General features: G+C 48.5%; 1 protein-coding gene across 3 annotated transcripts in view; it reads right to left on the minus strand.

The window, feature by feature from the left end:
* Kiaa1549 (KIAA1549 ortholog) overlaps positions 1-17,784 on the minus strand; it is a 118,086-nt gene that overhangs the window by 17,572 nt on the left and 82,730 nt on the right. For all 3 annotated transcript variants that reach the window (XM_038320234.1, XM_038320233.1, XM_038320232.1), the window contains exons 11-15: positions 15,006-15,202; positions 12,169-12,284; positions 3,888-4,093; positions 2,795-3,018; positions 1,492-1,645 (exon numbers count right to left, since the gene is read on the minus strand). In XM_038320234.1, the coding sequence (XP_038176162.1) occupies positions 1,492-1,645; positions 2,795-3,018; positions 3,888-4,093; positions 12,169-12,284; positions 15,006-15,202 (897 nt within the window). The remainder of the gene's footprint in view (positions 1-1,491; positions 1,646-2,794; positions 3,019-3,887; positions 4,094-12,168; positions 12,285-15,005; positions 15,203-17,784) is intronic.

Consider the following 17,784-nt stretch of genomic DNA (forward strand, 5'->3'; position numbering starts at 1 on the left):
TCAGAGAACGATCACTCCCTACAGAGTTCAACAGGAGGATGGAACTCAAGGGCTGGAAAACAAGGATCTCAGACAGACTCCCTTTGGAGGGCGAGCCCGGGCTGGCCAGGAAAGGCTGTGGGGGAAGGGAAGGCAATGTTGTTTCTTCTTCTATGACTAGTTCCACAAAAGCACCTGGTGACTATATGGAAGGACTACAAAGATGGTTTCTCTAGACTTCCCAAAATCTCCAGCAGGACAGGAATGCCCATGTTGCAGGAAAAGCAGATAGGGGTGTGTGTGTGTGTGTGTGTGAAGGGGAGTCCTCCCCCATCAGGGAGCACTGCACTCAGAGAGAGAAAGTACTCGACTCCTCCCTTCTATAGCTGCACCTATAATTAGCAGCTCTAGCTCACAAGGACCCTCAAGAGCAGGTTCATGTCATTTAGGGAAAAAGTGGAAGCCTCCAATAAACTTGAGTCCTCTGGAGTGACTGTAACTATCACAATGCCGTCTTTGAGGACACGCTGCTGCTAAGGTAATGTAGACAAAGCTGGCTCTCTCAGTTTGCTTGGGGAGAGTCTTTACACTCCCCCTGCTGCCAGTGAACTGTGTCCTTTGGACTCTCCCTCTCTTTCCCAGGGCATCTTTGTGTCTCTTGCTAATGGTCCCTTGAGAAGCGAGGTTTCCTCTTCAATGGAGCCTGTGTGTGCATGTCATCATGTATCAATGTCTGCCTTTACCACTTCAAGCCACACTGTCTGTGTCCATTTCCATTTGAAAAAAAAAGGGGGGTCTCATTCTTTGATTTCCACTGAGCTCTTTATGCTCATGAAAATTATACGTATGCATGTATGTGTGTACGTATGTATGAAGGTTGAACATCCCTAAACTGAAATCAGAAACTTTTTGAGCTCTGACATGATGCTCAGTTGGGAACTTTGAACACTTCAAGTTGCAGACTTTCCTATCGGGATGCTCAACAGGTAAAGCGTGCACGTATATTCCAACATACCGAGTATCTGAAGCAGTGCGGTCCCAACATTTTGGATAAAGACTCAGCTGAGTAATTAATTCTATGTGAGTGTGGAGGTGTGCAGACAAAACAGGAAATATTAAAAAATAAAATAAAAAAACAAAAACAAAAAACAAAAAAAAAACCCCAACTAACCAGCCAAAAAACAAACAAAAACCCCGAACAACTGCCATCAGAGCAGAAAGAGACAAGCTGGACATTCTTGTTCTTCCAATTAACCCCAAGCAGCTCCCCTTCTGAAAGCAGAGACGGGTTATCACAGAGGAAAGCCTGGGACACACTGGCAGAGGTGTCACCCAGCGGCTCCAGGCTGATATGATTCAGGTTTAGCTGATGCCCAAGTCCATCTACCCTGTGTGCTACATGACCCGCTGGCCCTGGTGTCCACTGTGCACAGGGCAGCAGCACTCTCCCTCCCATCAAGGCACCCTCCTCGTAACTCCCACCCTGGTTCCCAAGGGTTTGGGGTTACGCACCGGGCATCCAATATAGGCAGAGTTGTGCACACCGGGAGGCCGCTTGTATGTGCCATCACTGTCTGTGGTGATGAGTCTGTCCTTCTCGGCATCAGCAGGGCAGCCATTGACCTGGTGTTTCCGGCGTGGCTTAGGAGAACGTTTTATCCGTGAGCTGATAAGAAAAAGAAACAGAAATTATCCTCACAGGAAATAAACCTGTTAGCTACTGGCTTATCAACTTAACACCAATGTTTTCAGAATGCCTATGATGGGCTGGCCACTTTGGAAAGGCGCCAGGGATTCTGACAAAGTGACAGCCACAGTCTGGTCACAGCCACACCTGGGCCCTATAGATGAGACCGAACTATCAGATAGACAACAGAGCAGTCTGTACTCAAGACATCATCTAGTGACAGTTGGTCACAAAGTGGCAGGCCCAGACGAGAGCTATTAATACCCCACAGGTGACCTGAGGGGGTGACCAGATCTGAAGCTGAGGAGGGACATGAGAACAGCCTAAGAGGGCCAGCCCAGCAGGCTGAGGGCCAGAAATGGATGTGGGTGAATCTGGGGGCAAGATGAGAGAGCTATCCACTGCAGTCATAGCTCTGTGTGGCTGGCCGCAGAGAGAACCGAAATAGAGGAAGGTCTCACCTACCCCAGGGGTACAGGTTTGGGCACAGAAAGACAAGCTTAATGTTGTATTTATTTCTTGGCGTGTAGGTGTGTTGCCAGGAAAGAGCACCGGATCTCCTGGGACTGGAGTTACGAATGGCTGCAAGGTACCACGGAGGTGCTGGGGAATCCAACCTAGGTCCTCTGGAAGAGCAGCTGCAGCTCTGGACCACTGAGTGATTTCAGCGCCAGTGTGTTTACAGAGGACACACCGACAAGATGGGGCAGGGGCTGACCAGTGGGAAGGTGGGGCCAAAGGCTGCAGGGAGCTGTGAGAACACAAACATGAAGGCTGGCTCGCCACACTGCCTTGTGACCATCCCGGTGATGGAGACAAGAAATACAGAGTAAGAAGGGGGGGGCCGGACGAGCCAATGGGGCGGGGGACAAGCTGGCTGCACAACGGTTTGGTCAGACCGAGGAAGCAATCGGGGCTAGCACTGGGATGTGGAGATTAGGAACCCCTTCCTCCCCAGGAGCTGGCTCCTCCATTTCCTGCAGGCCTACACGACCTCTACAGAAACCTCTTCAATTCACAGTCACAGACCGGCACCTGGATATGACCAGGATTTCTGTCACTGGCCCGTGTCCATCCCGCCCTGAGTCTAGTCTGCCTGACCACCACGTCCCTGGCGCCCCAGCCCACCTCTTCCTGGGCTCTATGAACACAGAGGGCACACTGGCTGCGGGATCCAGGATCTTGTCGATCTGCATTTGTGCCCTGCGGTACACTCGGTGTCGCTCCTTGGTGTCGCCAGAAGACAGGTCATCCACCACCGGGAACTCGTAGTGGCCTCGGCGTTTGGCGCGCAGTCGGATCTTGTTGCGGTGGTGCTCAATCTCCGACTTGTGGCGCAGAGCAGACTGGATCTACGTGCAGGCGGTAGGCAGCAACAACAATCGTTTAGGGTGTTGGTTCAGGTTCAGGGATACTTCCACCAGAGAAGGGGCACTGCCCACACCAAGGGCAGAGAGCCCACTCACTGATGATGGCTAGCTTAGGGGAGGCTGGCCATCTGCAGGCTAACCCCAGTGTTCCAGAGCCTGGGTGGCTGAGGCAGGGAGCAAGGCTTTCCAGAGAGCCTTCTCAGGGCTGTTCTAACACTCCCCTGCTAATCTTGTCAGGATCCACCACTGTCCCCGACTAGTGTTGAAGGGTGAAAAGAATCAAGCATGCAGGAGGGCTCCAGAGGCCACCAGTACAGGAGCGATGGGCAGATGATGTCTAAGTGGGGAAGAGACACTTTTTCTTTTGAGGATGTGGCTACTGCTAGGTTGCCCATGCCCAGGGGATGGCACTTATTACTACTAATGATGATGATGATGATGGTAAGACGACATGAAGCTGGGAGGGAGATAGGTTAGGGAGTCTGGGGAGAATTGGGGGGGGGGGGTACATTGTAGGAATGTACCAGATTTTCAAAGAATAAATAAAACATTAAAAATTAGCAGGTGTGTGTGTGCATGGTGCATGTGTGTGATTTCTTGCTTGTTTTGTTTTTTTGATTCTGAGACAGGGCATTACACTGCAGCCCAAGCGATGTAGTCCCTGAGTGACTCTTCTGTCTCGGCCTTCAGGGTGCTGGGATTACAGGCCTAAGTCACCATGCCCAGCTTGTAGTGTTTTGAATTAATTAGGGAGCAGCTGTCTGACACTGGGCCTTTCACTCATTGTTCTAGCATGGACCGAATCAGGACGCGGGCTTTTTTATTAATTCGCTTTCTTTAACACTGAATACCTCCTTGTTGATTTTGTTGGTTTCTGCGACTCGGTCGGCCAGCACAGGGTGCTGCACTGGGGGTGCTGGGATGGGCTGCATGGCGATCAGCTGGATCTTACTGGGGACCCGCCGGCTGGCCTCTGAGGATCGGGAAATCCTGTCAACATGCTCGAAGATGGAGGCCGAGGAATGCTGCTCGTTGCCTGAATTGGGCAGGGGAGCACCTGGAACAGAATGGAGGCAATGAGCGGGAAAGCACCGGAAAGCAGCCAGGAGTCAAAACTATGCATCATCCCCGAAAACATCCTCGGTCCTAGTCTCTGACCAAAGCAACCAAAATCTCTGGTTCGGTGTACGTGGTCTATATTAAATTATCTCTTTTGGCTTCATTAAAAATTTCAAGTGAAGCCGGGCAGTGGTGGGGCACACCATTAATCCCAGCATTCAGGAGGCGGAGGCAGGTAGATCTCTGTGAGTTAGAGGCCAGCCTGGTCTACAGAGTGAGCGCCAAAACAACAAAACAAACAAACAAAAAATCTTCATAAAGAAAAAGGAAGGTTCATTCGACAAGAGAACATCATAGTATGTTTCAGGGCCTGGGTTCAAAGTCTGGAACCACAGAACAAAACACCTGAGCTGGGCGTGCTGGTGTATGCCTGGAATCCTAGCTCTTAGAAGGTGGGGACAGGAGGAGCAGAGTTCCAAGATCATCCCCAGCTGCACAGCAAGTCCTAGGCTAGCCTGGAATCACGAGAGCCTGCTAGAAAAGGGAAAAAGACGAGCGCGGGAGAATGAAGCTGTTCAGCGGGACAATGAGCAATTTGTACAACTTCCACCAAAGTATTTATAGCAGCAGCTTTGGGCCTCCACTATCCTCTGGGCACTCACTGGCACAGCAGCAATTAGCTATGAAAGCTATGAAGTCTTCCCTTGGCATGGGTGGTGATTAGTTCAAGGACCCTGCAGGTCCTAAGCCGATCAGCTGGACTCAGCATCTTCTAAAGAACAGTGCAGTATCTACCCGCACATACAACCCAAGCACACTGTCCTGTAAGCTTTACATCCCCTCTAAATTACCTGTTAAGACAATGTAAACACCGTGTTAATGGTTACTTCAGCAAGAGTGACAAGGAAGGTCACACACGCATGGAACATACATGTAACTTAAAAACATATATCTGATCTATAGTTGTTGGTTAATACAGACGCCATGGATATGGATAGGCTGACTGGGCTTTAAGAGGAGTGGGGAAGGGACAAAAGACAAGGGTCTAGAGCCACACAGGAGAGCACCAAATTAGCTGTGAACATGGCAGGGTTTTCACTCCCAGTGTAGAAGGAAAAGCTGAAGACGCAAGAGAAGAAAAGCCTCCTCCCCCTTAAAAGAAATCAGTTCCATTCTAAATGGGGCACTGAAGAATAAAAAGGGTCAGGTTCGTGTTATATACATTTTACTGCAATATTTTTAAAGAAGTAATCAGACCTATGGAAATGAAAAACTTTATGCCCTCACCAAAAAAATGGACAAACCATGCACTGTGGTGTACACCTTTAATCCCAGCACTCAGGAGACAGCAGCAGTGAATGTCTGTGAGTTTAATACCAGCCTGGTGTAAACTATGTTTCAGGCTAGCTAGGGCTACACATTGAGACCCTGTTTCAAACACACACACACACACACACACACACACACACACACACACACACACACAGTATCTTATATCATGACTGACTTTCTCTAGCTTCTCATTTTCAGTAATGATAAATTTCTCTAATGAAATATATGTACTAAATATAACTCCAGTAAAATTTAAGCTTAAAAAGAAAAAAGGGAGCTGGAAGGATGACTCAGCTGGTAAGAGCACTGGCTGCTCCTGCAGAGGGCTCCAGTTCAGTTCCCAGCACCCACATGGTGGGCCATGATTGGCTATAACTCCAGATTGAGGTGACCTGCTGTGGTCTTTGGCCTCCTCAGGCACCAGGCATAGATGTGATATACTAACATATATGCAAGCAAAACACCAAAATGCATAAGAAAAAGCAAGCTGGGTGGTGGTGGCACACACCTTTAATCTCAGCACTCGGGAGACAGAGGCAGGCAGAGTTCAAAGTTGGTTTGGTCTACAGAGTGAGTTCCAGGATAGCCAGAGAAACCCTGTCTTGAAAACAAACAAACAAACAAAAAAAAAAGGTGGAAGGAAGGAAGGAAGGAAGGAAGGAAGGAAGGAAGGAAGGAAGGAAGAAGGGAGGGAAGAAAGCTCAAAAGAGGAAGCAGGGAGAAGCTGGTTGAAGAACAGCCAGAGCTTTCCTTTAGCCAGTCAACTGCGGATGCTTAGGCACTGTTCTAAAGTAAACAGCCAACAGAAGGGGTGGGAACAGGTAGGAACCGTTTTTGAACAAAAGCCAGCGGTTTGAAACCTCTAGTGAAAATGGGAAGCCTGGAGTGGGAAGTCTTCTGAATCTAAAGGAGTACAAGTTGGCAAAGCAAGCAGTAGGCCACAGTGGCATGCTGGGTATTTTACCTAAGGAATGCACAACATTCCTCTCTTGATCTGAACTGTGTGTCTGTTTTCCCAAGGGGCCAGACAATGTGTACCCTCCAAACGAGCGGTGTCTCTCAATGGCAGACGCTCTTACAGTCTTAGGCTTTCTTTCCGTACCGACCTGAACCGCAAGGCCAGCGATGCAAGCTGCAGGATTCACGACTAAAAAGAGATTAACCTCGCCAGCAGGCCAGCCTTGCTGATCTGAACCTCGGAAGAGACAAGTCCCAAAGTCGGCACATCAGCCCAGTCTCCCAGCACTCCTGCTGCCTTTGGAGCTAAAGGTTGGCGTGGGGAGCTCCCCGTGCCATCCTCTCTGCCTGGTTCAGCCTGCACCGCAGCCTCTGTCTGGGCTGCTGTCCTTCCTCTCAGCCGAGGTCACTGAGCTTAAGTCAGTCATTCATCAGCAACAACCTTCAAGGCAACGCATGCCCAGACCTCAGGCTACTCGGCCAAACTGCTAGGAAAAGGCAGGAAAGAAAAAGAAATAGACCCAGCCCTTCAAAATGCCTGGAAAGAGTTTTAAAACTTGGTGTTAAATTATAATGTGTATTATGTTATATATCGGTGCAATTTATTAAAAAAAATTACATAGATAATAACAACCCATGGGAAGCATAATAGAGGCTTAGAAGTGAGTATGTGAGGAATCCTGCCTTAAGGCTAGTAGGGACTTTGGATTAAAATGCCTTTCTCTTTCAATGCACTTTTAAAAAGGTAGTAATATAAATTACACGGCACATTCAAGAAATCATCTATCTAATGACTGCAATAAATAATATATTATCTATTCTAAAATAGCCAAGAAGTGAGCCAAGGCAAGAGGGCTCAGCAGGTAGAGATGCTTGCTGCCAAGCCCGATGCGGGCTTGAAGTCCAGACCCCAGGTGGTGCAAGTAGAGAACGGACTCCTGAAATCTGTCTTCCACGTGTGTGCTGTGGCAGGTACACGTGTGCACACCACATGTGCATGTATACACACACATGATAAACAGACAAATGTAACTTTAAACACTGAGCGAAATTTTAAGTGCTCTCACATAAAAACATGGTAATTGTGATAAGTATCTCATACAGTAAATAACTTGATTTACCATTCTATAAAGCATATATGCTTTTTGTTTGTCTGGCGTTGGTTTTTCAAGACAGGGACTCACTCTGTAGACCAGTCTGGCCTCGAACTCACAGAGATCCTCCTACCTCTGCCCCCTGAGTGCTGGGATTAAAGGCGTGCGGCACCACCACCGTGCGCCATGTTTTTTATGTATAAAACATGACTCTGGGAGAGCAGTTGTTCTTGGAGAGGAGCCAGGTTCAAGTTCCCGGCACCCACATGGTGGCTCACAACCATCTGTAACTCCAGTTCCAGAGGATCTGAGGACCTCTTCTGACCTTCCTGGGCACGAGTTACACACGCGGCACACGTATACATGCACGTAAAATACTCAGACACAAAATTAAAAGTGCATTTAAAAATCATATCGTAAGTATATATCAAAATACTTAAATAACTAGAAATGAAAGGGGGAAATTATTGTCTGCTCTTTAAGGCCCCAAGGAGGAGGCCATACAGAGTGTCAGCAACGCACACAATGACAGAGGAAAGAGCGCTCCTGAAATGCTCCGATGGAAGATGGTTTTAAGAAGGCGTTTCGTCACTTACAGATAAACATAGTTAGCCCACACCATCCTAAATCTGGAGGCCCTCCAGCCACACCCTATGAGGCAGAGATCACTGAGCCACCGTCCCCACCCTATCTCCAGCACCAAGCACATTCCAGGTGCTCAGGAGAGAGCAACACTGAATGACAACAGCCGGCGGCCGTCACCATGACTTAGTTCACAGTCCTCGAAGAAGCCTCTGGGAACCGCCTTAGTGAGAAATCTCGAACGAGGCTTAACGGACGATCTCATCTCAGAAATGAGCCCTCAGTGCTACACGTATGTACATGCATGTAGCTAATCAGGTTGAAACAATGGTGCCAAAATAAATGTCTATCCGTCCCCACGAGAAATCCTAGCACCTGGAGCTCGTGGCGTTCAAGCTGATGAGGTTCTAACTACTTCAGAACCACACACTGGCATATGTAAGAACATCAGGAAGCGTTGCGGGAGAGGGGCCAGTGCTGGGGAGGATCATTTTCAGGCGTGTTACTTTTGTTTATGCTGCATTTGGTTAACTGTGGAGCTGTGATTCTCTGCCTGTCTAAAACACCTGATGGTTCTAATAAAGAGATGAACGGCCAATAGCAAGGCAGAAGTAAGAAGGATAGGCAGGGCTAGCAGGCAGAGAGTATAAAAGGAGAAACGAGGCGAAGAAGGACCAACGAGAGAACAAGGAGAGGAGGATGTCAGGGGCCAGTCACCCAGCCACCCGGCTAGCCCCAGAGTAAGAAGGAAAGTAAGATGTACACAAGTAAGAAAGATAAAAGCCCAGAAGCAAAAGGTAGACAGGATAATTTAAGAAAAGCAGGCAAGAAACAAGCCAACCCTAAGGCCAGGCATCTAATAACTAAAAATAAGTCTCCACATGTGATTTATTTGGGAGTTGGGTAGTGGGCCCCCCAAAAAAGCCAAAAGAATAATATCAAAAAACAGGCAGTGTGGTGGCAAACACCTTTGATACCAGCACCCAGGAGGCAGATGCAAGTGGATCTCTGGGAGTTCAAGACCAACCTGGTCTCCATAGTGAGATCCAGGCCAGCCAGAGCTACACAGTCAAAGCTTTGCATCCAGGGCTACGTAGTGAGACCCTGTCTTAGCCACCTTGCCCCCCCTCAAAAAGCACCTGGCAGTCCATTCTAGTAGGTGTGTTCCTGAGGGAAAGGCGGGAGTAGCGGCTTTGGGAGGACGGCACCGACTGACAAGGAGACCGCTTTTGCTCAAGGGCACACACCCTCCGCTTTTGCCTCTCCACGGTCTCTTCAGGGATGAAAGTGGAAACAGATGAGGCTCCCCCTAACCACAACGGCTGAGAACACGGTACTCTGTGAGTCAGTTACTTCTGGAGGTCTCAGAGATGAACGCAAGGGATGCATGACAGTCTAGCTGGCACCTTCCAAACGGAAGGGCAGGAAGTGGAGTCAAGATCGAAATGACCAAAACACAAACTCTCAGGAGTTTCCATTGTAAGAGTCGGGCTGAAAATAGCATGCCAGACAGCCTAAAGCTGGCTCCTGGGTGTGCCACACGCAATGGTGACAGGGAGCACTCATCCAAGGGCAATCCTGGTGGTTCTCAACAACCTCCTCCCCGCTCACAGCTTATGCCGCAGAAAATGAATTTTTATTCACATTTTAAGAAACAACTGAGGTGCAGCGTACACTTGCTTTCCCAGAACTCAAAACGAAGATCACTAGCTTGAGGTCCAACCTGGGCTACATGGAAGCCACTGTCTACAGAGAGGAGGACACTAGAAATTTAGCTCAGTGAAAGCACGTGCCCAGCATGTGCGCGTGCGCGCGCACACACACACACACACACACACACACACACACACACACACACTCAAATATATGGTATTTAATAAAGCCTCCTGTTAGCCCCAAAGCTGTCTGATGGTCCCTTTTAAGAAGGTGGGAGCTTTAAGTGAGCTGATATTATCTTAGGCTGCTTCCAATTATGGTACCATCACTCGAACTCCCGGCACTCCCAGGCAGCTCCCACTCACTGCCCTGCCTCACAGGTGAAGGCATGCCGACAGTGGAGCTTGGGTCTGCTCCCTTCTCAGCACACTGGGTGTGCTAGTGTCAGAAGGGGTAGGGCGGGCACTAACAAACAGCAAAAGCTAACTGGAGAAGGGTGAGGACTCTCTTCTTTCTTTTTCAGCTATTTCTTTCCCAGGATGGAAATGAGATTTAATCCTGCCATATCTGAAACACGGCACCCGTTACCATGGTACTAAATAAGCTTTAAGATGTTGTGAAACTGGATCACAAGGAAAAAACTCTTCCCTTATTCTAGAAGGGTATTTCCTCAAAATTACCTAAGACCCAGCAGGGAGGGATGGCAAGGGTGAGTGACAGGAGCTTGAGGCGGGACCTGCAAGACCTTGGGAGTGGGGGCAGGGGCATAAAAGGTCTTTAAGCTTTGGTCCAGTCTCTTCGTTTACAGAATGTGGTTCGGTCTATGCTGTATTTTCAGTGGAGATAATGTAATCTCACAAAGGGGTTATAGGAATGGCTCTGAGGTTCAAAGCACTTGGTGATCTTGCAGAGAGCTGGGTTTAGTTACAAGCACCCATATTATGGGTCACGACCATCCAAATTCTTGTTCCTAGAGACCCAAATTCTCTTTCGGCCACCATGGGCATTGCATGCCCATGGTGTTCATACATACATGCAGGCACTCAAACCCTCATAAAAACAAAGTAAACCTAAAAACAAAACCAGAAACATTCTAAAGCAAGTACAGCTGGGTAGGATGGCATGTGCCTTTCAAGTGGAACACTGTGAGGCCAGCCCGGTCTACATAGTGAGTGCCAGGCTAGCCAGAGCTATGGAGACCCAAAAGTCTCTAAAACAGTAAGTACAAAATCCACTATTAAACCCCTTATCTCTGAACTGCTGAGACACGATCCTGAGATAAAAACAAAGCCCCAGCCAATTCGCCAAGAGTAACCCAATTAACACAATCTGTTAAGTTGAAACCAAGCTACTGGGGCCTAGGCCAGGATGGCTCAGTGAGTAACAGAGTTCACCACCAGGACAGACAACCTGAATCCAATTCCCAGAATCCATACGGTAAAAGGAAAGAAAGGACTCCCACAAACTGTCTCTGATTTTCCCATGTGTGCCAGGGTCATAATAAACACACACCATACACACACAAACGTGAAGCCACACTGCTAACCAGGCATGGGGGAGCATGTCTGTCACCGCACCAGTCAGGGTGGAATCAGAAGAACCAGATTTTCAGGTAGAGCTGAGCTACATGAGACTCTGCCTCCAAAAACCCCAAATTCAATTCAATGAAACCACAACACTTTGTCATCATGCCAAAAACCCCTTACCAAGTCAAGGCAGGCCTATGGCATTGTTTTGGTTTGTTTGTTTGTTTCTGCTTGTTTTGGTTTTTTGGTTATTAGACATACAGCTATGAACTTGACAGTGGGCATGACCTTTGTTTGTGCCTGGCCTGCAAAGACGAGGTTGAACCATCTGATTACACCCAACTACCTGCTGGGAGAATGATCTAGAAAACGGGACCACCCACGAAGGGGATGAACCTGCCACAGATAAACATCACCCCACAGTGTGACATCAAACTGGTTCCTAAAAAAGACACTGTGCTACAGGCAGTTTTAAGACCACAGCTTCTATGAAATTCTCCTTGTCCTTCAGGTGGGAAATCTGTCCTGATGCTAAGTTAAAATTAATTGCTAGCTCTAAGTCACATCTCAGTGGACCCACATTCTCTACCGCCTTCCCTTGAAGCAGACACCAGCACAGCGTTCAAAAGGGACAAGACTAAAAAACCTAACAAGAGCGATGGGCATTCCATTTTTGTAGATTGTTTGTCGAGACAGGGTTTCTCTGTGTAGCCATGGCTGTCCTGAAACTTGCTTTGCAGACCAGGCTGGCCTTGAACTGTCAAGAACCACCTGTCTCTGTCTCCTGAGTGCTTGGACTAAAGGCGTGCACCATCACCGGCTGTAGATTTTTTTTAAAGTTTAGTATTTGCAGTAGGACAATCTCCTGCCCCATAGGACTCTGATCATGACAACTGTTAACACTGGAAGGAAGGACAGGGACAGACCACTCTGCGGAGCTCTTTGGGCCTTGCTCTCATGGGCAGCGGCCGGCGTTTTCTCTCCGGCGTCCCTCTCGCTAGACTCTTCGCTGACTGTGGAGTCGGCATCTGAGGGAGAAACTCTGCAGACAGAAAGCAGAATGCAAACATCAGAGAGGCCTAGAAGGATTTTTAAATGTCTCGTTCATTTCAAAGCAGGCTTCGGAGGCAGTCACCATGTCCTGAGAACAGACTGGCAAGGTTAACTGAGCAGGGGTGCATTCCAACAACTGCTGGACACTAAGCGCTGGGGAGGAGATTCCCATAGCTGCTGGGGCCCAAGGCTGAGCCCCCCTCCCACCCTGCTTGAGGTCGTTTCCTAACAGGCAGTCTGGGTCCAACACATTTGGATGGAAAGGAACCTGGGCTCCATAGCTGAGGACGTAGCAAAGTGTTTGAACACCAGTCAGCATTTTTAAAGCCCTGGGTTTAATACTTCCACGAGAAAAAAAAAAAAAAAAAAAAAAAAAAACAAAAACAACTTACTCTTAAAAATAATGGTCTGCGAAATGGCTCGGCAGGTAAAGGTGTTTGCCCAAAGCCTGATGGTCTGACTTCCACCTCTACAGACGTACACATACACACACACACACACACACACACACACAGAGAGAGAGAGAGAGAGAGAGAGAGAGAGAGAGAGAGAGAGAGAGAGAGAGAGAGAGAGAGAGAGAGAGAGAGAAGGGAGGGAGGATGGGGAGAGGGAAGGAGGATGGGGAGAGGGAGGGAGAGAGGGAGGGAGGGGGGTGGAGGGAGGGAGGGAGGGTGGGAGGGAGGACGGATGGACAGGGATTAAAAAAAAAAGAACCCGGGCTTCTGGTCTGGTTTAGCATCAATTGAACCCAAGAACCCTAGGAGGTTAGAGAATTTCTGGGGCTACCCCAATAACTCCAAACCTTGGAAACAATGACCCCAAATGCGATCTGATTCCATGCATGAACGTTAAGGGTAACACGGCACAAGGATGTACCAGGCTAGGTAGGGAACAGCCTTAACCTGTGAGCACTTGGTCTCTCTCCATGCACTTCCTAGCTTCGACTGCAGCACGAATTGCTAATACATTCAGGTGCCCTCGAGGGCCTGTCTACACAGCCATTCCGTGGTACCTGTGGGCCATGGATGCTCTCAAGTGCCTTACACGAAATGGCTCAGTGTTTGCCTAATACTACACTATTCTCTTGTAAGCATCTCTACATAACTTAGAGCACCTCACACAACACAGCAAAGAGTTGCAAGAGCTGCTTTAAGAATCATGACAAGGGGCTGGAGAGATGGCTCAGTAGTTAAGAGCATTGCCTGCTCTTCCAAAGATCCTGAGTTCAATTCCCAGCAACCACATGGTGGCTCACAACCATCTGTAATGAGGTCTGGTGCCCTCTTCTGGCCTGCAAACATACACACAGACAGAATATTGTATACATAATAAATAAATAAATATTTAAAAAAAAGAATCATGACAAGAATGAGTCTGGACATTCATCACCAACATGATTTCCCTCCTTAGCTTTCTGACCCACCCTTGGCTGAGTCCATGGAGGTGGGACTCAAAGCTGAGCAGGACAACTGTATCTCCCTCAAAGACCACTGTGGCGAAGGATCAGCTGCTGTTTACAGAGGGCTACTGGGGAGAAAGCAATTCTTTGAAAACTTTTACTAACACGTTAAATCATCTCTGGTGATTTGCTGTATTCTACGCCTAGGAAATAATTAAGCCAAGAGCATCTCTCTGCGTAATTCATTTTCTTTCCTAAGGACCATGCTCCAACATCCAATAAATTCTTCAACGAGGCCAGATCCCCAAGGCAGACAGGAGGAGGCAGAAGTGAGGACACGCGTTTGGATGTTGAATGGTGGTACGGACACGGGCTTTTTCCACTACCAGCAGCCAATCAGAAGCCAGGATTCTGAATCTCAAGCAGAGGCTGACAGCGGGAGGCTTCAGGGGCCCAAGCTGTGAACTAACGTCAACCCTGACCAGGCTGTCTTCTTCAGGGTCATTTTAGCTCTTCTCACAGGCGAAGGGCAACAAGGGCCTCCCTGGCAGTTTGGAAAATGAATACACAACTCTCCACAAGCTTTGCTTTAGCACAAGGAATTGGAAGTGGACTGGAATGGGCAAGGAGGGAGTGGGTGAGAACCTGTGATGTCTCACAGTGAGGGTAGCTGGGAAAAAAACAAAGCCCGGGAGGAACTAATGAAGGTCACTGCAGACAAAGCAAGAGGTCACAGCCAGCTACCAGCAGAGCAGACACAGGCACAGGAGGCCTCCTGACTGAGTATGTATGGTGGACCAAGCTTAACATTTATTTTATTATCTGACATCTATCTATCTAGTGTGCCACAACACCTGGGTGGAGGTCAGAGGATAACTTGTAAGAATCTGGTCTCTCCTTCCACCACGTGAGTTCCAGGGATCAAATAAATACAGGTCATCATACTTGGCAGCAAGCCCCTTTACCTGCTAAGCCATCTAGCTGGCCCCTGCTACTCACTTTACATAATTCTTGCGTTACCTTCACCAAGCCTAAGACATTCACCTCAAAACACACTCAACTCTTAGCTGACTGATCCCTAATCAAATCTGCGATTCTGCGGGAGGGAAGAAGTCACACAGTCTCATTTGGTAGGCCAGCAGAAGGGAAAGAAAACACTTTGGGGTTTATATGTATAACTGGGCAAGTCAACAGTCTCCCAGACTGCAGGCTGAAGGCAATACTCATCACCGGCACTTCTGACACCAGAAACAGTCCGAAAACTGAAACACACTCTGCAACAGAGAACAATCTGGAAAGCCCAATACCGACCTTCCTCTGTGGCGGATGTTCTTAGGAGGGATCTTTGACTTTGGACTCGGCACATCTCCATTTTCAGAGGGCGTGGCGTGGTCCTTCACAGGTCCCGGCAGCGGCGCTGGCTCGTGGATGATCAGTATGTCATCTTTATTGTGCTGGCCCAGGTGCTGCTTAGCAAAATCGAAGCCTTTCACACTGGGGATCTGCAGCTAAAGCACACAGGAACAAGGTGGTTAAGGAGAGGTCAGAGGCGCATGACCCCTGGCCCAAGACTGCCGCAAAGCCACCAACCCGATTCAACAAACATCTCTGTAACGGATCAGGTGCCAGGTTCTGTTTATACTTAGAATCCGTCACAGATGCTTATGAAAGATTAAACAAGAATACAAGGATTAAATAGCAAGACCACAATACAGAATCCATTCCAACAGATCGCTTGCTCCATTGTCACAGACCTGTGAAGTGAGATTTTTTTTTTTATATAGAAAAAGGAGCACTTCATCCAGGCCCTGGAAACTGTAAAGGCTTCAAAGAGCTTGCTGTAGACCAAAGTGTGAGACAAACAGAGACTAACAGAGGCCTAGAAGAGATTGCATTAGCACTGAAGGGGTAGGATGCAGTGGGGAGGCAGAGAGAGAGAGGGGGGCCAGGCTCCACATATTTTATTCCAAATGGCCGTTTTTAAGATTGTCCTCTGGGTACTCAGACAGTCTCTATTTCTAAAGAGGCAGATTTCTAAAATCTAAGTAGACCAAGCACAAGGACCCAGTGACATCATGTGCACAGAATCAGGACAGGCAGACAAAAGAAACCAGGGGAGAAGAGGTAACGGCCTGAAAGTCTGAGGCAGGGCCTCCCCAACATGGAGGGGATATTAAGGGGATGTCCTTGGAGGAGCAAAGTTTCCAGGAGATAAAATACCGGCTTCCCTTTCAGCATCATTAGTCTGGAAGACAGAAGAGGCCTCAGAGGAAAGCAGCTCCAGGGGGCTGGAGACAGAGGACAATAGCTCAGGAGCCGCTCAGTCTGAGAGGTGCCCCTGCTGGTTATCCGCCCAATGATATGCAGGCCAGAATGTGGAGTCGCTGTTGAAAAACCATCTAACAGGTTGGAACTGGGGGACAGAAAAGGAAGCATAGAAGAAAACAGGAGACTTCAAATAAACAGACCAGTCTGTTAGTTCAGTGTACCGGAAGTCGAGGGAAGGATTTCTATAAGGAGTGGTCCGCAGCAGAGACCTGCAGAAACAGCCTGTGCTCACTGGTGGACACGGTGCTCCCTCTGGGGACACCAGTGCACCCGACACCACACCCAGAATCAGACCCTGGGAGCTGCACCTTCTCTAGGCTTCAGTTTCTGAGCCTACGATGACGGACGAAGGACATTCGTGACACCGAGATGCAGAGTACCCAGTCTGGTGACGTCATTTTAATGATGTGACAAACTCTATTAACAGTTTCCTTAAATCCAGTCTGCAGGGCATAGGAAAATGGGAATACACAGACAAGGCTGCCCTAAGGGGCTGGGGAGATGGATCAGTTAAGAGCACTCACTGTTCTTCCAGAGGACCTGGGTTCCGTTCCCAGTGCCCACATGGTGGCTCACAACTGCCTGTTAATTCCAGTTCTAGGGATCCAGTGCCGTCTTCTGACTTCTGTGGGCACCAGAACACAGGTGGTATGCACTCATACATGCAGGCAAAGCACTTATACACACACAAAATCAAAAAATTAATTAACTTAGAAATACAAGAAGCTGTCCAGAGGGGTCTGCTGATAAGGAATGCTGCCAGACTCGCTCAGAGTCCTGAGGAGTACTCTCCCATCTGAGGAGAACTTTCACACAATGTCCTATGTGTACAGTATAGTGTGTATATACACAGGCGCAAAAGCTGTTGTCACAATGCATTACTTTCAGCCTTAAAAGCGACCCTGTCGGCTTAGGTTTGTGACCTGAAGTCCGCAATAACGACTTGTGCCAGCAGAGGGCGAAAAATCGTACAGTAAGGACCGCTTACAAAGAGTTGCTTGGACAAAAGGCAGAGCAGCTGGCAGCCACATTCTCTAATTAAATGAGCTTCCTTTACTAGAGCAGGCCGCCGTTCCACGCATCCCTGGGCTCAGGAACACTGCATGGGAAATGACAGATTCAAGTTGCCTTTCCTCAAGCTGGTCACTTGGTGGACAAACACTTCCTAGAAGCAGAGGCTCCCCTCTCCCACACCCCTCCAGCAGTCCTGTTGCCCTTACAGAAGAGAAGCCCTGCTCTTAGGAACACAGTAGCTTCTTAGAGTTCTCCACAAAGAGAACAGAAACCTCTGGAACATCAAATAATGGCATCTCAAAGTGCTTAGCAGACCCCTTTCACCAAATACAGTAAGCCTGGAGATGGCTTCCTCTTTCCCTACCTTAAATGTATTTCCTGTGTGCATGCATGATACACACATGTGAGTGTATGAGCATTTGTATGTACACATGTGTGGAGGCCAGAAATCAGACTGCATGTACATATGTGTACCACACGCATGCCTGGTGCCCGTGGAGGTCAGAAGAGAGCACCAGATCCCTTAGAATTTAGTGGGGCATCCTGAAGGTGCAGGCTTAAGTGGGGCATCCTGAAGGTGCAAGCTTAGTGCTTTGTCTGTGCACCTCAGGAGGGACGTGTTCGAGATCTGCATGGCGGCCCTGGAAACACGAAGTGCCTCCTGGCTGCAAGGTCACTACTTTCCACAACCCAAGGGCTTGTAAGCACCAAGTTCACAAGGCCTCAGCCTGGCTCTCTGTTGTTATTA

The sequence above is a fragment of the Arvicola amphibius genome, chromosome 2, assembly GCF_903992535.2.
Source record: "Arvicola amphibius chromosome 2, mArvAmp1.2, whole genome shotgun sequence".
Classification (NCBI taxonomy): domain Eukaryota; kingdom Metazoa; phylum Chordata; class Mammalia; order Rodentia; family Cricetidae; genus Arvicola; species Arvicola amphibius.